General features: G+C 42.3%; 2 protein-coding genes, 1 long non-coding RNA gene and 1 gene segment (V, D, J or C); all 4 read left to right on the forward strand.

Annotated features, from left to right (window-relative positions):
* XB5865341.S (uncharacterized XB5865341 S homeolog) overlaps positions 1-24,622 on the forward strand; it is a 250,518-nt gene that overhangs the window by 171,702 nt on the left and 54,194 nt on the right. The gene's annotated exons all lie outside the window — the stretch shown is intronic.
* The window catches only part of LOC108705958 (immunoglobulin lambda variable 5-39), a 218,055-nt gene that overhangs the window by 145,514 nt on the left and 47,919 nt on the right, over positions 1-24,622 (forward strand). The window contains exons 1-2 of one of the 8 annotated variants that reach the window (XM_041566823.1): positions 8,145-8,248; positions 8,344-8,667. The exons of 6 other annotated variants lie outside the window; for them this stretch is intronic. In XM_041566823.1, coding sequence (XP_041422757.1) covers positions 8,203-8,248; positions 8,344-8,667 — 370 coding nt within the window. In that variant the 5' untranslated portion in view covers positions 8,145-8,202. Of the gene's footprint in view, positions 1-8,144; positions 8,249-8,343; positions 8,668-24,622 lie in introns of those variants that run through there. One more of the 8 variants, XM_041566811.1, reaches the window with a different exon arrangement.
* Positions 1-24,622, forward strand: part of LOC108695663 — a 90,467-nt gene that overhangs the window by 14,735 nt on the left and 51,110 nt on the right.
* Positions 19,402-20,357, forward strand: LOC108698213. The gene is made up of 2 exons (XR_005962019.1): positions 19,402-20,255; positions 20,315-20,357. It is a non-coding gene; the product is annotated as an uncharacterized LOC108698213 (long non-coding RNA).

A 24,622-nucleotide genomic window follows, 5' to 3' on the forward strand; every position in this document is an offset into this window, starting at 1 on the left:
CTTTCGGGGAGCCGGCACAGGAGGCAGCTGCTGGGGGTCTGGCATTGGAACAAGAGGCAGCTGCTGGGGGACCGGCATTGGAACAAGAGGCAGCTGCTGGGGGACCGGCACTGGAGCAAGAGACTGCTTTCGGGGAGCCGGCACTGGAGCAGGAGGCAGCTGCTGGAGGACCAACACTGGAACAGGAGGCAGCTGCTGGAGGACCGGCACTGGAACAGGAGGCAGCTGCTGGAGGACCGGCACTGGAACAAGAGGCAGCTTTCGGGGAGCCGGCACTGGAACAAGAGGCAGCTTTCGGGGAGCCAGCACTGGAACAAGAGGCAGCTGCTGGGGAACCGGCACTGGAACAAGAGGCAGCTGCTGGGGAACCGACACTGGAGGCAGCTGCTGAGAAGTCGGCACAGCAGACAGGACAGGCTGGGAAGCCGGCACAGCAGACAGGACAGGCTGGGAAGCCGGCACAGCAGACAAGACAGGCTGGGAAGCCGGCACAGCAGACAAGACAGGCTGGGAAGCCGGCACAGCAGACAGCACAGGCTGGGAAGCCGGCACAGCAGACAGGACAGGCTGGGAAGCCGGCACAGCAGACAGGACAGGCTGGGAAGCCGGCACAGCAGACAGGACAGGCTGGGAAGCCGGCACAGCAGACAGGACAGGCTGGGAAGTTGGCACAGCAGACAGGACAGGCTGGGAAGCCGGCACAGCAGACAGGACAGGCTGGGAAGCCGGCACAGCAGACAGGACAGGCTGGGAAGCCGGCACAGCAGACAGGACAGGCTGGGAAGCCGGCACAGCAGACAGGACAGGCTGGGAAGCCGGCACAGCAGACAGGACAGGCTGGGAAGCCGGCACAGCAGACAGGACAGGCTGGGAAGCCGGCACAGCAGACAGGACAGGCTGGGAAGCCGGCACAGCAGACAGGACAGGCTGGGAAGCCGGCACAGCAGACAGGACAGGCTGGGAAGCCGGCACAGCAGACAGGACAGGCTGGGAAGCCGGCACAGCAGACAGGACAGGCTGGGAAGCAGACAGGACAGGCTGGGAAGCAGACAGGACAGGACAGGCTGGACAGGACAGGCTGGGAAGCAGACAGGACAGGCTGGGAAGCAGACAGGACAGGCTGGGAAGTTGAATGTTCTTGTCTGTGGTGTTTCACTGTGACAGTTCATTAATTCAGGCGCAGACTCTAAACTGTTATAATTTTGCGACATTTAGTTGATGCATTTCTCAGCAGCTTCTCTGGAGTATTAGCAACTATTGTATCAATTCTAACAGCTGCCTGTAATGAAACCCAGGGATTCTGCTCAGCAGGGACAAAGATAAGAAATGTATCAACTAAATGTATCAATTTAGAACAATTTACAGGGTCGAAGACCCCTCCTCCCAGAGCTGCTTTAGAAGGTGAAAAAAGACACTTTACACTTCAATATTAGAAAAATGGTCACACATAGAAAATAAAAAGTAATTGTAAAAAGTCACTTTTTATGGTGATCTATCAGAAAACAACTAGTTGTTTGAAGGTGAACAACTCCTTTAAAGTAGAAATTAACACTGCAAGTGCATATTTGGTCTCAATGAAATGTTCTCATACAGGCTGCGCATATTAATACCATTCATTAAAGGCATTTGTGTCCAAACACAATTCTTGCCTTTTGATGTAAATTTCATGGCAAAATCAAAACCAAAAGGAAAAAAAAACAGGAATTTTGGAAAAATAAAAAATAAACTTTGATTTGATGTTTTAGGCTGAAATTAATCATGAAACTAGAGTGCATTCACTTACCTTGATGCAGTGTGCAAAATGCAATTTCAAATGCAATTGCCATTTTCCTCCCATGCAATGCAGCAGAACAAAATGGTGATGGACACCACTATCAGGCCCGGGCTTAGGGCTGCAAAAAATTAGGGGTGGCATGCAGCCCAGTCACATTATGGGGACCCCTGTGTCCCCCGTTCTTAGGCCCTTACGTGTGTCTGCGGGCGATAGGACCACGTGGTTGGGCGATCGGACTGTGTGGCCTAGGGGCGCCCGAATCCGGCCCTGCCCACTGTACAGAATGATTTAGACTTTACTATTTGTAGACACCTTCAACAAAAATGCTTTGCTTAATAAAGGGCTAACATTTGCACTCACTGTGGTACATAAACCTTCACAAGGGTCTTATAAACATTCAAAAATGTTCTAGAAAATGGAGGCTGAGGAATATTGTAGAGACAGCACAACAAGACATACATTACATTTGACTGGTACCAGTTCACATTCCACAGAATGCTAAATCTGAGAATTATACATGGGAGCCTAAGAACATCCTGCACCCCTACTGCCTGCACTGAAAATATTTTTATCTCGCTGTTCATATATTCTGCAAAGTGTCTATTAACATTCATTTTATCAACCATCAGAGCTGGCATAGTGCAGCAAATAAACAGTGTTTTTACAGTTTTTATATGTCGCCAGATAAATACCCACTGTACTACTGCAATTAATATATTATTTAAATATTTTATTTGCTATTGTTGGCTGGAATACTTTTGAGACTACAAGGTATTCACAAGTGACACAGAACCTGTTGCCACAAAAGAGGTTGCACAGAAATTGTATCCATAAATAAACTTGGGAACAACATATCATCATGTGTATATGCTCCCCTAGCTATGTGGCTGTCAAGGTCTCAAAAGAATCCCCGTCATGATATAAATTAGGCAAACGTGTTTTTATTACTTGTACTATTTTAGTGTACTGTCTTCTAAATCTTGTAATAAAGGATATTTTATTCCTCTACTCACTATTTTCTATTTTTTTTTAACAGGGTTTCTCTGTCTGTCCTAAATGCACCTATGGCCCTGAAGAAGCCGCTGAGTCGGCGAAACGCGTAGGGCAGCATAGGTGGACGGTGGTGAGAGTAGCTCTGACCGCTCCCTACGTAGATAGGCAGGTACTCCTGGAAAAATGGAAGGGAGGGGGTTACAGTCCTGATTGGGGTAGACTTTCCTATTAGGAACACTTTGGTGAATCTGGTCACGCTGCAAGTTGGCACGAGACCATCCACTCGTCCACCTGGGCAATTTAATTGAATGTTTTTAAGGACACAGTCCAGCACTGACGTAGTTAATGCAGTGGGTTTTGTTTGGTCGTGGGAAGTGTGGCACACTAAGGGTGTGTGTGGTTTTTAACTAATAAGTTATTAAAAGTTATGTTTTAAGCTATGGGGCACTAGTGTTAAGCTATCACCAGCACTGTTGATGGCGGTCTGAACTGGGTTGCTGGGAGTTGTAGGACAGGTATTCTGGCTAACAGGACACCTGACTCACACTTCAGTTGTTTTTTGATTGTCCTAAATGCACACCAACATTTTTCTTTATATCGCTCTTCCTGAATCAACTTACCATGTCATTGGCCAAGAATAATAGTTATCATATGTTCCAAAACCTAGAAATATATAAAGGAAAGCATTGCTTAAGCTTAAAGTTTCTTTGATTTGATTCTTTCAGAGCCAGATCAGTGTGACCGTTACAATAGCACATCTAACAGGCAATGTGTCTCCAAATCATATAGCAGAAGTTAAGCCATACTATTGGGAATTAATTCCCTCTGCAATACTTGTGCTTAAGTTTTTCCAGTAAATATAAAGTGAGCTCATTTATTATATCGACTTCTGATTTTTTTTCTTTAATAACTATTTAAATACTATAACATGAACTAGGTGTAGGCTTGAAAGGGACACTCCAAGGGTATAATGGCAGTGGGTGCAATTCCCTACCCTTAAAAAAAAAAAAAAGAATGAGCCACTGAGTAAAACAGGGGCAGAGTCAGGGCAGCAGGAGACAGCAAGCAGAGTGGGCTGCAAGTATGCAAGAGGTGGGTGGCGCTATTGCAGAGAACATGTAGGAAAATGAAGGGAGCAGGAGCAAGAGATTCTTACCTCTAGCACCAGTACCTATTGGCCTGTCACTGCTGGGTACAAAGAGGCCAGGAAGACCAGATTACAAAAGGCCTCAGACACACAGACAAGAAGCCATAAATATTCGCAATATAAAGGCAGACAGACAGGCAAGGAAAGACACTGGGATAAAAAAGAAACAAAGAACCATAAGAACAACACAAGTTTAGGGTCACAGATACAAACTCAGGGCTTGCAAACTCCCTTGCAAATCACAGACAAGTTAATTTACTGATACTGGGGAACACTTGAAATACCAGTCAATGTTAATAGGCACGGGGTCACATGTACAGTCTGAAGCTCAGGACTTGCTACAAAAGAGTTTAAAGATCTACAATTATGATTATGATTACAATTACAATTATGACCGTAACCTCAATTGGAATGGTTTAAATGGGGAGTGGCCTATACAACTTCTTTTATGGCATGCTACCTGCAGGGGTGCTTCGCCAATGAGGCGAGTTGAGGCTGTCGCCTCAGGCAGCAGCGCCCCACTAGGTACCAGGGGCAGCAAAAATGAGAGTGAATTTCCAGTGGAGGGGGGGGCAGCAGCAACTGCTGCTGCCTCAGGCGGCAGAGGGGCCAGGATCGCCCCTGGCTACCTGTCTACTCCTCCCTGCGAGTTCCTGGATCTGGGTAAATGGTTGAAATGCCAAAGGGGCTGGGCCAGAGCGAGAGAGAGTTAGCTAGTTAACCACCCTGCATAAAGAGTGAAGAACCTGCAAGAACATCTGTTGTTTGTGTGTGTGTGCATATCCACATATCTATTTGTATTTGCAGATAAACACGCAGAGTGAGTGCTTATGGTTGTATCTACTTAGAATAATCATCATTCTTGAACTGCCAACCAGGGGCACATCTAGGTCTTCTACTGCCTGAGATAACAGGAATGATACTGAAGAGCCTGAGGTGGAGATAGGCCTCAGTAGGAGAAGTAAGTGTAAGAAAGATATGTAATAACTCACTTTAGGAGTGATATATAAGATCATGGTAGTTAGTATGTATCAAGTTAATGTTAATTTACCATCTATGTGGTACCACCAAAGATCCATCAAATAAAGTTTATATTTCACCGAAGTTGTTGTGAGATCAAATTCTGTGTGTGAAGCTTGATTAACCCATCTTCCACCAATTTAGCAAGGGACCATTTGAGAGGAAGAATCCCATGTAAAACATGCTCTACCAGGAGTTGTAGGGAGTGACTGATGTGGTAAAGACTGAGTTAATGCATTTAAAGGTAATACAGAGTGGGAGCATCCAATCGGTCTAAATAGTGTTATATTTGGTGTCCAACATCGGAATTGATAGGGAGGAAAAAAAATCCATGTAAGAAAGTGCCAGACAAAAATCACAAGTAAATGAAGGTGGGTGGGACTACCCGAAGATAAGAGAAGGAGGTAGACTGAGATTTAATGGTCACAAGCAATCTGCCATTTTGAGGGACAAGGCAAGTGTCCTATCAGAATAGAGGAGGTGCCAAAAGAAAAAGGGAGCAGTTTTACTTCAGTTATGTTCCTATGTGAGCAGGTAGGAGGCTTCCCACTGAAGGAGAAGCAGGGCCAGACTGGCCCACTGGGATACCAAGAAAAATCTCAGTGGGCCCCATCCTGTTGGCTCCTGCAGTTCGCCACTACCACAAGCGGCAAGCAGCAGTGTATAGTAGGCCCTTGGGATGAGGTTTGGTAGAAATCCCCAGGAATCTCAGTCAGACACTGAGGAGAAGTGCCCATTTACAATTCCACAGTGGTGGAGGATCCAGCAGTATTGGATGGACTCCAATACTCTCCATCAGAGATGGAGGCTGAGTTTGAGGAGTGCACCCATGCCACAAGAGGTGGTGGTCCCACTGACTGGAGGAGAATGCCCCAAGAATGTTTCCCTATCTAGGTCGAAAAAAAATTCCCTGGCAGCTCTATAGTTGATTATGGGTGTTTTGTTTCTATACAGAGCTAAACATCACACATTGCAAGGGTTTCACACAAACAATAATGTTCCCTTCGGTTTCTGTCCCTTCTATTGTTATACAGGTTATCCAGAAACCCATTATCCAGAAAACTCTGAATTAAGGAAAGGTTTTCTCCCATAGACTCTTTTTTATCCAAATAATCTAAATTTAAAAATGATTTGCTTTTATCAGTTATAATAAAACAGTACCTTGTACTTGATCCAAACTAAGCAGAATGAGCCTATTGGGTTTATTTAGTGTTTACACGATTCACTAGTAGACTTTACGTATGAAGATCCAAATTACGGAATGATCCATTCTTCTGAAAACCCCAGATCCCAAGAATTCCGGATAATAGGTCACATACCTGTACATACATTTTCAATTGCTATTTCTTTTTCTATTAATTTAACTTTACTTATATTTTTACCAGAAAGAAAAGAAATTGAGACAGACAGGTATGTAACATAGTCCAAAGACATTCACTTCCACTTGATATTTTTATCTGATAAGGTGTCTCCCAGGCTGTGTGCTGTTGTAATGTTCTAAGCTGAGGAGCTGCCACTTTTGTATCCATCGATTACTTAATAATTGCAGGGCCCATAGGGTTAATGCTCCCCTATGGCTTTAAATGCCTACACTTCCACTTCCTTGTGCTCTGGTCAGGGCCGGGACAAGGGATAGGCAGGGTAGGCAACTGCCTAGGGCATCAGTTCCCATGGCCTTTAGTAAAAGCATTATAATTATAAAAAAAATCGCATGTCTAAACCCCCTGTGTGGCTTGTTTAATCCAGGTAAAATTTTGAAAGTGCTCCCCCGCCCTGGGAGCGTGACTTTGTACCTTCCATTTTTGGGCCCGGCAGAGAGAGGACCTGCTGCTGTGCACACTAGAGGGAGCAGTAACAGGGAGCTGAAGACACCTGCTGTCTGTCCTGCTGACTGGGGCCCCTGGGCACTTTGGGCAGCTCCCTACTACTACTAGTACTTTCTTAATGCTTACTTTGAAATCGCTTGCTGGGCTGCTGACACAGGTACAGATGGGGGGGCTTGGGGCTTTGGGGACATTGATGGCTGCTGGCACAGGCACAGGGGGCAGTATGATGGATGGCTCCTTGCACAGGGGGCAGTATGATGGATGGCTGCTTGCACAGGTACAGGGGGGGCAGTATGATGGATGTGGCAGAAAGATTGGTGAAAACTCTGCAGCTACATATTAAGCTACCTTAAAAATGGGAGGGCTGGCAGTGGAAGGGCTACCTTATCACTGAGGAGGTTTTAGCTTATTGCACTATTCTCATAGGAGTTGTGTTAAAAGTAAAATGTTGTGGACATTCCAGTATTGGTGTATTGGTGGAACCCTTCATTTGCAGTTTGTTTAACAGGATCAAATTATCCTACTGTTTTGTTTTTCTGACATTTACTTTATTTTTGTTAACATTACATATTTATTTAATGATACGTTTCATTAATTAATGTGTTGTACATTTTCATGCTTTCTTTATTTAAATATTGTCATGGTAAGGTGGGAAATGGCAATGCTCGATGGGGGGGGCGCTAATTGAAGCCATTGCCTCGGGTGCCAAACTTCGGCCCTGGCTCTGGTTGCTGGGCAAAAGCCCATGTGTCTACTTTTGCTTATTAGCATAATGTTTATAGTGTATTATTAAACTATAGGCTGATCACAAGTTCCTGCCACACTTCAGTATAGTGCTTGGAAGAGGTTGGTAATGGGAGCATGGAGCTTAGGCCGCAGTAACGGGAATGTCTTGGTGAAGTCGGGGATACTGGACCACCCTTAAACAAGGAGTAGTCAGGACAGGGTAGTTCTCTATAACAGCACTTTCTAGGAAAGTGAGTCAGATAGAGCTACTTTAGCAAGAGCAGCCTGACTCCAACTAGGAGGGATAGCAAGGAGGTAGCTCTCCCTTCAGGCAAGACTGGCCTGTAGTGTAGGGATTCAGGGTTATTGATTTCCCTGATCCAATGTGCTGGCTCTGAAATGCCGTGTTACTTGACATGTATGTGATAAACCTCAGAGGATTGTGAGTATCCAAACCCTGATTTGCGCTTTAAGAAAATAAAGCCTGTTGCTGTTTGTTTTGTTCAAGAACTTTCTGGCACATGTGGAGCTCCTGAAGGATAGAAATAGTTACACAATAGTTTAACTTTCAGAAGTAAATGAAGCAAATGGTGCAAGTGACTAGCAGCTGTGAGCTCATTTACATACAAGGGCTGGGTCAGATCTGTGCAGGGATTTAATAGGGATCCTGATAGGAGATACAGTACCATAGTAGCAGAGCAATCCTGTACTGAACCATGTCCTGGGCTGTCCTCCTCCTCTCTCTCACCTCTCTCTGTACATGTAAGAGCATTTGGGAGAAACTGGGGTTTCCTTTAATTTAATAAGAATGTATCTGTTTATTTAATGTTTCTAACACTTCTGTTTCTGTGTTACAGATTCGGCTGCCCAAGTCTCTCTTACTCAGCCAGTGTCTGAATCAGTGAAATTGGGGGAGACAGTGAGAATCTCCTGCACACTCAGTGGTTACAGTATCAGTGATCGCTATGTGTTCTGGTTTCAGCAGAAAGCAGGGAATCGCCCCAGATACTTACTGTATTTTAAGTCTGACTCAAGCAAACACCAGGGAGATGGGGTACCTAATCGGTTCTCTGGATCCAAAGATTCCCCTAATAATGTTGGCTATTTAACCATTAAAGGAGCTTTACTTGAAGATGATGCAGATTATTACTGTGCTATATATCATCCTCCATCCAGCTCGTTGCACAGTGGTGTATTGCTGTGAGGAACTGAAACAAAAGCTCAGCTAAATGTTCTTCAGTTTAATGCTGTGAAATATAAGAGAAGATCCCATTTACAAAAATACAGTACAAGTGTTGGTGTATCTACTATAAAGAGGCCCAGGCCTGGGGCAAAATTATTAAGGGGGCAGCAGGAATTTCTGGAAATTTGTTAAGAAATGTATAATAACATTGCTTAGTAGTTTTATTATCTGATTGTTGGCCTGGGACCCAAACAATTAGGTCAGCTCAATTTGGCCCAGTGCAACTTGACCAAATATCTGCTCATTTTGTGAACCCAACTTAACTCAGGGTGAAATGAAGAGTAGGAAAAGCATTCAGACTTACAAGGGGAAAGATACAGGGATAAAACAAGAAGCAAACAAAACAGAAGAATAAGACAAGCTCAGGGTCAGACACAGTCCAAAGCTCAGGGTTTGCTGCAAAACAGTAGTCTTGAAATGTAATGTTACCAGTTTTTATGTTTTTTGTTTTTATATATGCAATAATCATTTATTATATGCACTGACTGAAATGACATAGGAATGAACCTCAAACTCGTTTTATTTGGTGAACTACAAATATTAAGTATGCTTGCCTATATGTTTTCTGTCTTTCGGACCTCTGATATCTGTATTTAAACAAGGTACCAACATTATGAGAAACTGGTTCCTACTGGTTTTGGGTAAGAAAGGGCACTTATTGTCATGGGACTCAGAGGTCCCCCTTGGGACAAGTATAGACAAAGGTACAAATACGTATCTTATTGATTACCAGAATATACATCATGGGCATCCAATCTGCAGTCCTCTATCTGTTGCTGAACTGGATTAAAGGAAAAGGAATACCATTTTACACATGGGGGTGCCAAGAGTTTTTCTAACAAATATGAAAAAAATGTGGATGCACACACTAATATAAAAGGAAACTATACCCCTGGAATTTGCAGGTTTTTATAAAAATAATTAAAAAAAAAAATCACATATAATAGCCCATACTGTATGTAAAACACGATTTCACATAAATAAAGTCTATTAATAAATATTTTACTGATACAGGTATGGGGTCCATTATCCAGAAAGCTATTATCCATCTCTGAACTACAGGACGGCCATCTCTCATAGTCAAATAATCGAATAATTAAGCTTTTTAAAAAACGATTCGCTTTTTCGCTGTAATAATAAAACAGTACCTTGTACTGATTGGAGGCAAAGCAATCCTATTGGGCTTATTTAGTACCTTAATGACTTTCTTGTAGACCCCTTATCAGAAAAACTCCAGTTCCTGAGCATTTTGGATCCCATGTTGAAATACTGCCATTGTAACTTGTAAAGGTTGTTCCTTCCCGTGCCTTTATTCACACACTTCTCCCTGTAAGAGATAGAACCTGCATTTTTCAGGTGATCAGTATGTGACACGTAGAATGTTACAAAATCGGGGTTTAAAGGGATCCTGTTATCGCAAAACATGTTTTTTTTCAAAACACATCAGTTAATAGTGCTGCTCCAGCAGAATTCTGCACTGAAATCCATTTCTCAAAGGAGCAAACATATTTTTTTATATTCAATTTTGAAATCTGACATGGGGCTAGACATTTTGTCAATTTCCCAGCTGCCCCTAGTCATGTGACTTGTGCCTGCACTTTAGGAGAGAAATGCTTTCTGGCAGGCTGCTGTTTTTCCTTCTCAATGAAACTGAAGGAGTCTCAGTGGGACATAGGTTTTTACTATTGAGTGTTGTTCTTAGATCTACCAGGCAGCTGTTATCTTGTGTTAGGGATCTGGTTACCTTCCCATTGTTCTGTTGTTTGGCTGCTGGGGGGGGGAAGGGAGGGGTGATATCACTCCAACTTGCAGTACAGCAGTAAATAGTGATTTAAGTTTATCAGAGCAAAAGTCACATGACTTGGGGCAGCTGGGAAATTGACAATATGATTAGCCCCATGTCAGATTTCAAAATTGAATATAAAAAAATCTGTTTGCTCTTTTGAGAAATGGATTTCAGTGCAGAATTCTGCTAGAGCAGCACTATTAACTGATTCATTTTGAAAAAATGTTTTTTCCCATGACAGTATCCCTTTAATGTAAAAAGTGTGAAAGGTCAGTGTTTTCCTGAAATGTATATGTACGTTGGTAAGACATTGTGCTAGGTCATAAGTTAAGTTAAAGTTGGAGGTTTAAACATTCCTGATTTCAGAGCTTTTAATTTATCAGCCCTCACTAGATATCTTATTGAGTGGATCTCTCAAGGCACTAAATTTATAAACCCTGACATTGAGATCTTTCAAGAACCCTTCTTTGATATTTTATCTGTTTTACATAGCAAATGGGGAAATGTTCCTTGGGATTTTAAGAGGAATCTTCTCTATCGTGATTCTATTTTTGTGTGGAAACATTTATTTTTTTCGACATAGGTATAGTTATACAGAAACCCCTTTCATGCCAGCTAAGCTCTTACTCAAACAATAAGTCTGATTCCTTTTTATATTTTCTACTAAGAGAAATTTACTAGTCTTAGTTAAAGATTTATTTGATCCACTTAAGAAATCCTTAATGTCTTGGTCAAAACTCAAAAAATAGTACAAGCTTCATGAATCTGATGGATATTATTACTTAGCTTGTCAATGCGGTCTTTCTCTGCTGCATAATAACAAACATTTGGTTTTAGCTGACCACAAGCTAGCAGATGATTTGGCAGAATTTTTGGAACTCCTCTGTTTGATTTCTATTAACTCTTTATCTAAAAAATATTGGAATGTTTATGGTACAGACTCACACCCGTTATCAACATCTTTTCATCAAATGGACTGAGCTTTTACAATGTCAAGTGTCTCCCTCAGATTTGGTGAAATCTATTAATAATTATAATAAATTAATTGTATTAGAGAGTTGGATGATACAAAATTTTAAGCTTATCCATCTAGGCTATGGAAAAATGTTTTCTAAAGGTACCTCTAATAGTCCTATATCATATTGTCCTAAATGTGACGAGACTTATGTGTCACTTTTCCATTATTTATGGTCCTGTCCAAAGATGAATCTATTTTGGAGGGAAGTCACTCGTTTCTTGAATTCTAGACTGAAGATAAAAATTCAATTATCTCCGTGTTTTGCTTTACTGCATCTAGATAATAATATGCTTTCTTCAATTCCTAAGACAAATTTTATCTCCCATGAGAGTAAATTATTGACTACTTTTTTTCTAGCTGCTTCTAGTAAAGCTTTATTTAATTTCTGGTTACCAAAGGAACCCCCCTCATTATCGGACATCAAGTTCTTGTTGCAGACATGTTATGTTGAAGTGTTTTTCTATAAAGCAACTTTTAACACAGAAGTTGGTGTGTCACATGCAGTTCAGATCAGCTCTCAGCTAACAAGGACAACACTACATTATATTTTATTTACGTTACAACACTTTCATTTGTTGGTGTTACTGTTCCTTTATGTAAGAGCTGCATTTTGCTAGGCAGTTGCAGGGCATTGATCACTTAACAGCAACCTGTGAATAAGGGGGCGTGTCTCTTGTCTGTCAGTAGGTATTTATTAGGCAGGCGTAACTGTGTCACAGAAAGATTTGTGCAGCTGCACCATCCTGCATCATGTTCTGTACTCTCTTCTTGCTCTTCTCTGTCTCTTATCTGTTCACATGTAAGAAAATACAGAGATATTTTGCAATGTATTATTGTTATGGTATAAACCTCACGTGTAATATGCTTCTTTTCTTATTTGTAGGTGCCAGCAATGAGCAGATACTGACTCAGACACCTTATGTAACAGTGTCACTGCGGGACACAGCCAGGTTGCCTTGTGCCTTTAAAGACAAAATTGAAAACACATATATGCAATGGTACCAGTTAAGACAAGGAAGTCAACCCCAGTTTATTTATCGCTATTGTTCCCCTAGTAGTCAGGAGAGAGGATCTGGGATTCCCGGGAGATTCTCTGTGGAACCCAATCGGTCTAAGAATGTCTGGGAGTTAATTATCTCTGGGGTGCAGGTTGAGGATGATGCAAATTATTACTGTAACTTGTGGAGTGACCCGTCTCACAGTGATACAAAACAGACAGAACTGAAACTAAAATCTAAACCTGCAGAGCCCCATGAAGCTCAGAGCCTGGTACATTGTAATGTCACAAAGTAATGATTTGAAGGATTGTGATTAGCAGAAGTCACAACTAATACTGCAATGGCATTTCATCTAAAACATGAAGAGTTGCCACATGTGTATTAAAGGACAAGGAAACCCCCGATTGACTGGAAGGTACAGATGTTTGCCACACACCCCCAGTCAAGGCAACCACTACATTTTCCCCCTACATAAGTTCTCCTGAGGGTACACACAGATGCACAGGGCACCCCTGTGGATTTCAGTGTTCACCGACGCCCTTTTGGGGCCCTGGGCTTTCTGCTGCGGAACCAACAAGGAGTAGTGCAAAATAGTAACAAGTCAAAAAAAAAGTACCGGTAAAGATTAGGCGAAAATATATTGGAAGGTCAGGCAAATGGATCAAGGCAGGCGGCAGGAATCAAAGTCAAAAAGTCAGGCAGGAGTCAAGTACCAGGAATTGAAAAACAATATTAACGCTTCGAGAGGATCAGTAAACTGAAGCCAGCTTGGGCATTGTCAAAAAGGAGGACTGGGCAATTAAAGAGGATTTGGTGCCAAGAATCCGTATTCGGTGGCAAATCATGAAATCATGACGCAAATGTCATGACGCTCGGCGTCAAGCGTCAGCGTCACTTGGCTACCGAACCCGGAAGTACGCGCCTGCACACCTGAGGTACCACACCGGGAGGTAAGGGACGGGGAAATCTCACGGCGCGTCTTACAATTTGGTTTTAGGTTTTGTAGTGAAATCACTCTGCAAAGTGGCAGCTACCCATAACTGTTAAGATCCCATCATAGGAAAAGGGATTGGGTAGGACTTTTCTGTAAAAATTAGATATCTCACCAAATAATGACATGGATCAAGGCAAATACTATATTGATCAGTATCTCAAAGGGTTCGCAAGGTACAGACTGTGCTTTTTACTAGCGGTTCTAAGTCTCTCGGAAACAATTAAAGGACCAGTAACATCAAATTTTTTTTTTTTTTCTTTTTTCAAACTTGTTTTTATTTGAGGTGATAAAGCAAAATCACAAGACATATTCTGACATGTTATCACGGAGCAGAGATTGTAGTGATTATGATATCAAACGTAACATCAAATTTTTTTTAAAAAAAAATTTGTTAGTGTACAATACATGGAAAAAAAAAAAACACCAAGACAAATTAAACTTTGAAATCGAAAAGTCTTTATTAAGAAATAAATTACCAAAATTCCACTTGCGCTACACTTCAGAAAAGGTGGTCGCGATCCATCATGCGACGCTCAATTGAGTACCGCACGATGGATTTCTGCCCTGTCGCCTTTTCTGAAAAGGAGCGGAAGCGTAGTTTCGGTAAGTTATTTCTTAATAAAGGCTTTGTGATTTTAAAGTTTCATTTGTCTTGGTGTTTATTTTAATGTATAATGTATAAAAAATTTGATGTTACTGGTCCTTTAACACAACAGCTATGTATTAGCAAAGGTTTTATTAGAGATAAGAAATGAAAAAGATATACATTACGAGTGACCCGTCTCTGCAACCAAGACTGGGAGGGACAGTGAGCAGATCGAAGCCTCAAACGGTCCACAAGGTCCTGGGCACGATGCGCATTACGCCACAGGAGAGATCTCAGCTGACTGAATGGAGAGCCTCAGTTTTATATGCTCAAAAACAATGAGCTCATCCATTACACCACTTAATGTTAATAACAGATCTTGCTTCCCATGTGCTCAACAAGATCTGGCCAGACTCCCAACAAGCACAGACGAAGCAGAGATCTTATCTAGCCAACTAGTAGCGCTTTAGTACATATTCTACCCCTGGCTATAATAAAGGAAAGCCCCATGAGAACTTCCAGAAATCACAAACATATTAGGAACAAATGCAAGTATTAGGTCATTATCTAATTTGGTACAAAGCTTCATTATACAGAATTATATGTTATAAAGCTGTCGCGTATACCATATTGGGTTCAGCAGTTCTTTGTGTTATATTTCTATCTAAGTATTACTATGAACCACCATTGATAACAGTTCTTTGTGTTATATTTCTATCAAAGACTTAATTTGTATCAAAGTATTATCATGAGCCATAATTAATAAAACTCCTATAATTACACTGTGGCAAGGGGAGCCTGATGTTATCAGTGGGAATCAGTTACACAAAAGCAGCCAAACAAAATCAGCATTTCTCCATAGGATCCTCTCACCACCTTCCCACCGGCAAGAATGCGAATTGCCAGTGGGATGGCATAGGTATCGATTCCGTTTTCGGATGTTACCTCATTATTAGTTGCCCCCAGTAGAGATGATTTGTCGCTTGGCGTCTGATTTCCTTGTGTGCCACCACCCTAAGGATTGGTGCTACCTACTGGCTGAACTGAATATTGCCTTAAACTATTTGAAATACTGTAAATATATTTCACCTCCTTACAAACATCCTACAGGGGACCTCAAGATTGATGAACAAGTTAAAGGGTCGAGGGCAGACCCCTGTGAAACACTAACAACACTGGTCCAATTTGAACATGTTCTATTTATCACCACTCTTTGTAATCTATCCTTTAGCCAGTTCTCTATCCAAGTATGAATATTATGTTCCAGGCTAATATACCTTAATTTAATCACTAATCCTCTATGTGATACTGCATTACATTTAAAATAAAATATATTTCATCTCCTTACAATCAACCTTCAGGGAACAGTATAATCAGCAAAAATAGAGGCAGTACTTACAATGCCCATCTCAAAGACCCCTATGGTACTTCACTAATAACACTGGTCCAATTTACCCTAATTTACCCTAATTTAATCAGTAATCCTCTGTGTGGTACCGTATCAAACGCTTTAGCAAAGTTTAAGTAGATCACATCCACTGCCACCATAATGTTTAGGATCATCTCCCCAGAGGGCAATTAAAACTATACCCATTAACAATGCAGGTCTCTATAAAAAGATTGCATAAAACAGCTCATTTGTAAACCCCTGCTTCATGCAAATAAAGCATTTTCATAATAATTTACTTTTTTAGTAGTAAAAAAAAAGTAATCCTAAATAGAAAATTGCCATTTTAAAAAATAAGGGCCTCCCCTGGTATCCTAGGATTCATGGTGCACATAATCAAACCAAACAAACAATACACATTAGGTCAATGAGCCAATTAACAGAGAGAGTTCTGTCTTTTGCTTCCACTCTTCTTACTGTTACAGTTAGAGCTGCAGTATTTATGATAAGGTCATCTCTGAGGTAGCACACAGACCATCACAAAATGTTGGTTCAAGGTGTAGGGATGTGTAAATAGCCCCTAGTATTTTGTGCAGGCAGTCCCTCCATGTTATGAACACCTAATTGGGTTCTAAAATACAGTTGGGAGGGGTACTGTTGACTCTTGTTGTTTCCCACAGTGACCAGCAGATGGCACTGTGCTAGAGTATAAAAGGCTCTGAAGCCATACTTTCAGGGTCCATCTTGTGCTGGCTCTAGCCTGTGCAGGAGGCAGAGCTCGAGTGGAACCTAGACAGGTCAGGTCTAGTAAGAATAGGCTACTCACACTTATAGATCACTCTAGGAGTGATAGTCAGTCAGTTTATTTAGCTGAGCAGTCTGAGGCTCCTACGAGGATTGTAGTGGGATTAAGATCCCAGGGTACATATTGCCCAGAAGTAGGGAATAAGTGTACAGACCTAGGGTAGATAGATTCCCCTCAGGTTCCACTTAGGGAAAAGGCTGAAAGCTGGGTGTACCTCCTCAAAGCTGCGTGTATTGTTCCTATCTCTGAGGAGAATCATACTGACCAAAGGTGTTGTGAGTACTGCCTATTCAATGTATTGTATGAACCTGCAATGTTCTGATCTATATACACTCCACTGAGGATTGTATACTGTGCTCAATAAATCTGTTATTTGGTTAAGTTATAAGAACCACTGGTGTCCAATTCTTTGCACCCTGATTACTGTTACAGTTGCACTACACCCTGCTTCCACCTCGATGCGAAGGCTCGCTCCCTAAGATTTAAGGTCTCATCCAGAGCATATGTACTAGGAGGTGAAGCCCATAGTAGAGTAAGGTGCACTCAATTTACTATTGAGCTACATTTTGGCGCCCAGTACGTGGGGCTCGAGGGGTTTAAACTGTAACACCGCACTGCAGCCTAGTGTGACAGGCGCTGCAGGTGCGGACTCAATAGGAAAAAGGCCAGGAAAGAGACGGGAGACTTCTGTGGTTCTTCTCTCCCGCTCAAATATTCTGGCGCAGTCACAGTATAGTATTGCGCCATAGTGAAAATGCCTACTGTACTGCCCAAAGAAATGGAGGGTCATTTCCCCTCAGTTATCCCAGGCTTGATAACTTCTGACGCAGTGTATGCCTGGGCTATTAAGGAAGGTATAAACCCTCGGCGAGCGGTGGTGATAGATGGAGTTCACCCACTCGCTCCTGTGTACTTAGCTGCATGGCCTTTAAGCATGGGCTATGAACCGGTTCCCAAGATTTATAGGGTACCGGTTCATAGCCCGTGCTCCTTCAGAGATTCAGGACACTGTGCGGCTATTGTGGCAATTAGAAAATGAGCTCCCTGATGATGGCGAGGGGCCCTCTATGATTTTCCCTCATGGGTTGCCGGATGGTTGTCCCTGTGTTTATGCAAGCCTGCCAGCACAGTCCCACAAAAAGGAGAAAACGGTTGTGATAACTCCCTCTGCTGTGTATCTGTGGGCTCTTTTAGAGAAAGTGGAGCCGTGTTAGGCCGTTGTAGTTGACGGCATACCCGAGTGTTGCCCTCCAGATAGTGTGCATCACGCTCTTATGGATAACCCGTTATTTGACGGGCTTGAATATGTCACCCAGGGGCCCTCGGGTTCTTATACTGGCTCCCTGATGAGCCTTACAAGGAAACTTGGCCCTCCAGAGTGTATCCCATAGGCGCCCCTGCAGAAGGTTGCCCGTGTGTTTATCAGGACTATTTTACACCTCAGAACCTTAGTGAGGCCCGTGCTGCTGCACTTTGTAACCTGCCTTCTGAAGATGAAGAGAGTGTAAGGGTTACTGGGTCCGTTGACAGAGTAGATTACCCGGAGGAGTCCGGGGTCCCCACTGACGAACTACCGTCTGAGCCGGAGGGCCCATTAGAATCAAGGGAGAGTACGGCACTAATTGAATCTACTGATAGAGGGGACTGCTCAACCGAGGATGCTTTTGCTACTGAGCGGTCGTGTGAGCCTGAGAGCCCAGTAGTGCAGTTGCTAGAAGAAAGCCCTCCAATAACTGTAATTCCCCTCGCTCTTGGTGACAAGGGAGATGCGAGTGATGTAGTGGCCTTGCCCCAGGAAGAGTCTGGGCCCAGTGCTAATGTGTCTCCATGTTTGGAAGTGGATTCAACTATTACTTTATTAACGAAGGAGTTGTGTGCAGTGAATATGGACAACTCTCCTGCCATAGAAGTGGCCTGTGTTAATGTGATGCCCGAATGTGCCCCTGCTGAGAGTGATCCACCAGGGGGAGTTTCCGAAGAAGTTACTGCTGTGGAATTTTGTACTGCGTCACGTTCCCCCTCACTACCCTGCTCAGTGAGGGTTAAGTTGGGGAGCACGCGAAATAGACAAAGGAGGCGTGCCAGACCAAACAGAGGAGGTGCCTCCAGGGTCATGGCGAGGCGCCCCAGTGTAGAAGACAGTACCGCAGCCATTTTGTATCTTGCTTCAACCCTGCTGGAGTTAGCGGATGCGAAAAAGCAGATGGCGGAGCCTGTTGCTGAACCGGAGGTTCGAGCGCTTGAAGAAAAGCCAGTGCCGTGCGCTCCTACCCTTGTGGAGCATGAGCGGCAGTATGTATATCAAGGGACTTTCTCACCCAGTGCCCGGGGAATGGTTCCAGTATGCGGCCTATGTGATCTGGAAGCACCCAACGCCCTAGAGGATACCGGTGGAGCCTGTTTGCAATGCGGCTCTCAACTATGGATGGGACCTTTTATTCAGGCAGACCAGCTTCCATTGGTGGGGACGACCAAGGATGAGGTGAGCGGCAACTCTATACTGATCTATGAAGAGATAAAGGAGGCCCCGGGGGTGTCAGCGGCTGCGGCTCCCGCACCGGAATCCCATGTACCTATTCCCCATAGTGAGGCCTGCTGTAACAAAGAATGTGCATTCCCCTCCGAAGTGGCTTCGATTGAAGGTGAGGCCCTAGTGACTGCGGATGCGGTTAGTGAGATGACCCCGTCCGGCTGGACAGTTGATACGGGCGCTGCCCCTGTCCCAGAAGAGCCCGAGAGTGGGGGTGAAGTTATGGCGTCGCCAATGCCCATGCCTTCAGTGGCGACAGTGCCGATTGCACCAGGGGAGACGCAGATGGTGAAATTGTGTCAGAGCCTACTGCAGACTTCAGGCTTGTAGCTAATGCTGTAGTTCCCGAGGTGGAAACCCTGCAGCCTGAAGTGCCTGTTGCAGTTGATGTGGATAGAGTCCCAGAGGAGAAAAGCCCCGAGGATGACCGGGAAGATACCTCCGTGAATCCTCCACTGAGGATTGTATACTGTGCTCAATAAATCTGTTATTTGGTTAAGTTATAAGAACCACTGGTGCCCAATTCTTTGCACCCTGATTACTGTTACAGTTGCACTACACCCTGCTTCTGTAACACGGTTAACACAGTTAACTTAAATATATAAATGTTCGCCAAATATCTCAGATCTGCAAGAGGTTAAATTCCTGACAGGAAGAATCACTTGGACTGTACCAAAATACTGACCAAAAGTGCAGAATATACCTTTGAATGTTTTACTGTTAATTATGTTCTAGTTAAGAAATAAATAGTTCTAACAGAGCAGCTAACTTCTGTGGGAAAGATCATAGCCACACTCTAAACAGAATCTTTACCAGACCATAATCCTTAATGGACTTTCCCTTACCCCCTGTCTATATCCTACCATTTGGTCTGGTCCCTCCTCAGTGCTTTAGTTCCACAGAAGAGGTAAGATGTCTGTTACTGCTCTAATCACCTCAAAAGTTTTATGGTTGATTTTAAGAGTTATTCTTTTGCTGAATCAACTTGTCTTACCTCCAGCTATAGCAGCCTTATGCTTTTATCAGGTTAGTAGTGTGTAGCATATTCCCAAAGTGATTAATGGAGACAGGCAGAGCACATGGGATCTAAAATGTCTGCCATGAGAAAACCTGTATGCTGTAATCCTCACAGTTATAAACTGCTTATTGTACTATGCTGAGGTTGTTATATACTAATGTGCTATGTATATTAGCTATGTTGCTTTTCCTTACATTTTCCTGTAATATGTCAGTGGGGGTGTATTGAATTAACTGCCTGTTGTAATGTAGGTGGGCTGGTGGCCTGTGATGTACCTGAAATTGGCAGTGTTCTCCTTACTGTTTTACAGGTATGTTTATACTTTATGTTAAACTTCCTCTGTTATGTAAAATCCACTATACGATCACTGTTCTGCTCCTCAGTGCTTTAGTTCCACAGAAGAGGTGGGCTGGTGGCCTGTGATGTACCTGAAATTGGCAGTGTTCTCCTTACTGTTTTACAGGTCCCCAGCAGACAGTGCCAATCAATAAAGCATTGTAAAGTTATGATATCTCTGCCTGTGTTCGAGTCCTTATACCTGTTGCAGTAACAACCCCTACACTGGTGGAGTGTGTGGAACAGAGGGCCACGTGGGTCGGTGTGACAGAAAGCGAGGGTTACACTTCCTCCTCGATGCGAAGGCTCACTCCCTAAGATTTAAGGTCTCATCCGGAGCATATGTACCAGGAGTGAAGCCCATAGTAGAGTAAGGTGCACTCAATTTACTATAGCGTTACAAAGGTAAGAGATGTAAAAGGACAATATATATATATATATATATAGACACATACAAGAGTCCTCTGCACTCAACCCACCATCAATATATTCAAGACAGAGACACTCTGTGCATACTGCTACTAAAAAATGCCTTACCCTTTAAACAAAACAGGGATTGTTTGTCCATATATTGCAATATATTTAAGCTGGCCAACTACGTCAAAGTCATCCCATATCTGGCCAGTCCTACGCTTAATTTTCATCTGATTCATTAAGAATTCTATTGCTTCATTATACATTTTACAAAGGGACTAGGTTTTACCTGCAACTTAACTTGCTGCTTTCAAAGTAAACCTCCATACTTGGCTGCCCTTTTATTAGACACCAGTGGGATCACCTGACTATAGCTGGGAAGGGTGGGAGCTACAACATAGAGCTGGTCACTGCTCTTGTATAACTATAACAAACAAGGGAAAGTTGTGCTCACCACTATTTTTTAAAAAACATTAGGCGGGGGTGCAATGTGTTCACAGCCTCATTGCACCCCCGCCTAATGTTTTTAAAAAATAGTGGTGAGCACAACTTTCCCTTGTTTGTTATATATATATATATATATATATATATAGTGAATAAAGTACCCCCTCTTGTAAAATATAAGGATATTATAAGTTACCGAGGAGTTTCATGACCATATAAAAACACGAGGCCGAAGGCCGAGTGTTTTTATACAGGTCATGGAACTCCGAGGTAACTTCTAATATCCTCATATTTTACAACTGGGGGTACTTTATTTATTATAATACACAAATTTTAGTGAGTCATGTGACAGAAATGACATCAGAACTCACCGTTTATAACTGATGACATCACTACTCACCGTTTATAAGGATATAATTTACAAGATATTCATGGCTTTTGTGTATTATATATATATATATATATATTCCAGTTTGGGTAAGATTCTTTAATATGATATATAAACTATATGTTGCTTAAAAATTCATATTGGGGTTAACATTTTCCTTTAAACTAGTCTGGCAACATCTATTATACATAAAACCATGCTGGCATAAACTCATTACTAGTGATGGGCGAATTTATTCGCGCGGCGAATTTGCGCGATTCGCATCCAGCGAATAAATTCGCAAAACGCCCGCGAAAATTCGCCGAAAAAATTCGCCGGCGTCAAAATTTTTTTGTTTCGAAAAACGGACGCCAGCGTCAAAAACGGGTGCCGGCGTCGAAAAAACGGGCGCCGGCGTCAAAAACGAGACGCCGGCGCCGTTTCGCGAATTTTTCGCCGTTTCGCGAATTTCGCACGAAATTCACGAATTTTTCGGCGAAGCGAAACTGCGCAAATTCGCCCATCAACACTCATTACTCATAGTATTGTGATTTTAAATGTATTCAAGTATCTCAAGTATTAGTATGGAGGGGTGTGTGTGTGGATGCTGGGTTTTCATTTGGAGGGGTTGAACTTGATGGACTTTGTCTTTTTTCAACCCGATTTAACTATGTAACTATGTAACTATCTTATGCCTTATAACCCACATCCTAAAGCTTTCCTACTCCGACTCTAGTCCTGGTTTTCTTCATGGTGCCACCAACCAATCGCGGCAAAAAGCCATGCGAGTGAGTGCGCTGGCGCGTGATAATGTGTGCTGATGCGCTTACGTGCGCTTACTTGTGCTCTGATAAACTTCAATCACTCTTTACTGCTGCACTGCAAGTTGGAGTGATATCACCCCCTTCATTCCCTCCCCAGCAGCCTAATAACAGAACAATGGGCCGCTTACCAGATAGCAGCTCCCTTACACCTCTGCTGAAGGGTTTGTTTGCATTCCTAACAGTATATCTAATATAAGTAAATCTAAAAACAACTGGACTTGCTGAGTAATCAATGAAGACTTTCACTACTCATCCGAGCAGCTTCTTCAGTTCAACTGACTGGTGTGGGAAGTTCTCGGCATATAAACTCTTCCACTAATCCAATCACAATGGCACATTGTAACTCTTCAAAGAAGTGACATTTGAAAAAATTCACAGAGGTGTAGATTCTGTGTAGTTACTGTGATAGGATTATCCAATGTGTCATGCAACTCCTAGAAAGAGGTGTTACTTGTGAGAGTTGCATAAATGGATGTGTGAAGTGTTCTGAAACCGCCGGGGTACAGATGTTAGAACAGCATTGTATGTAGCAGACAGGTGGTGTCGAAGGCCCCCGACTCTGTTCAGGGATGGTTTCTCCACCTTGACATGAATCTCACAGTAGTTTCACCCTGAAGTGCTGGCTCCTTCTCAAAGCTCAGAATCAGGCACACTGCACTGAGATGGCTGCCTCCACACCAATATTATAGATAAAAAAATACATTTGTTGGTTCAAAAATATATTTTAAACCCTAATAGTGAGTGGCAAATAACACTTCATTTTCTGCTCTTTCTGTTTTATTTTACTATTGCTGTTTCTTTTATTAGAGAGAACTAGCTTCATAATATTTGTCTCACAGCAATTCTGTCAAGAATGTCGATTTTAAACAGGAAGCCACTGAAATTAAAACAAAGCAACTATGCAGACAAGGTGCTATGGATTTTGAAGATGCAAATAGGATGGAGCTAGTATTTTCTAATAAAACACTAAATATTTTTATTCCACTGAGAACCTAACATAAATATAGATACTTTGCAAAAGTCTTCCTTATACAGATGCAAGTTTTATTTATTTGATAAATCCTTAACTAGACACATGGGGAGTATTCTCCTTGGCACATTCTTTTCAGTCACTACATTGACACTGGTAGCTTATACAGGTATAGGATCCTTAAACTGGAAACCCATTATCCAGAAAGCTCCAAATTACGGAAAGGCCATCTCCCATTTTATCCAAATTTAAAAAAAATGATTTCCTTTTTCTTTGTAATGATAAAACAATACCTTGTACTTGATCCAAACTAAGATATAATTAATCCATATTGGAAGCAAAACTAGCTTATTGGGTGGATTTAATGTTTACATGATTTTCTAGTAGGTAGGTAGGTAGTAAGTAGTATGAAGATCCAAATTACGGGAAGATCCATTATCCGGAAAGCCCCTGAGCATTCTGGATATCAAGTCACATACCTGTAGTAGCTAAGTGTAGGTTTCAGTGCTTAATTTCTGATTAGCACAGATAAAATATTGATATAACGTATAGCTGTATATGAAGTGTTTTTACTTATTGTGCTTCAGGCCCTTTAAAGAAACAGTAACAGCAAAAATGTAAGTGTTTTAAGGCAATGCAAAGATAATGCCCTGTACTGATAAAAGTGATGTTTTTGCTTTAGAAAAACTACTTTATATTATTAGGCTGTTGTGTAGCCATAGGCACAGTCATTCAAGCTGAAAAGGAGAAAAGGCACAGGTTATTTAGCAGATAATAGATAAGCTCTGTCTTGAATACAATGGTATTATGCAGAGTGCATCTGATATATGCTATGTAACCTTTGCCTTGAATGGCAGCCTCCATGGTTACTTAGCAGCTTGTTTATATAAACTATAATATCTTTCTGAAGAAAACACACAATTTTTACCAGTGCAGGGCAACACTACATTATATTTAATTACTTTAAAACACTTTCATTTATTAGTGTTACTCTTCCTTTAAGTAAATCTCCATTTTGCTAGGCAGTTGCAGGGCACGTAATCACTTAACAGCAACCTGTGAATAAGGGGGCGTGTCTCTTGTCTGTCAGTAGGTATTTATTAAGCAGGCGTAACTGTGTCACAGAGATTTGTGCAGCTGCACCATCCTGCATCATGTTCTGTACTCTCTTCTTGCTCTTCTCTGTCTCTTATCTGTTCACATGTAAGAAAAAAACAGTGTTATATTGCAGTGTATTATTGTTATGGTATAAACCGCACGTGTAATTGCAGATACTGACTCAGACACCTTATGTAACAGTGTCACCGGGGGACACAGCCAGGTTGCCTTGTGCCTTTAAATATAAAATTGAAAACACAGATATGAAATGGTACCAGTTTAGACATGAAAATCGCCCCCGGTTTGTTTATCGCTATC

The sequence above is a fragment of the Xenopus laevis genome, chromosome 1L (assembly GCF_017654675.1).
Source record: "Xenopus laevis strain J_2021 chromosome 1L, Xenopus_laevis_v10.1, whole genome shotgun sequence".
Classification (NCBI taxonomy): Eukaryota; Metazoa; Chordata; class Amphibia; order Anura; family Pipidae; genus Xenopus; species Xenopus laevis.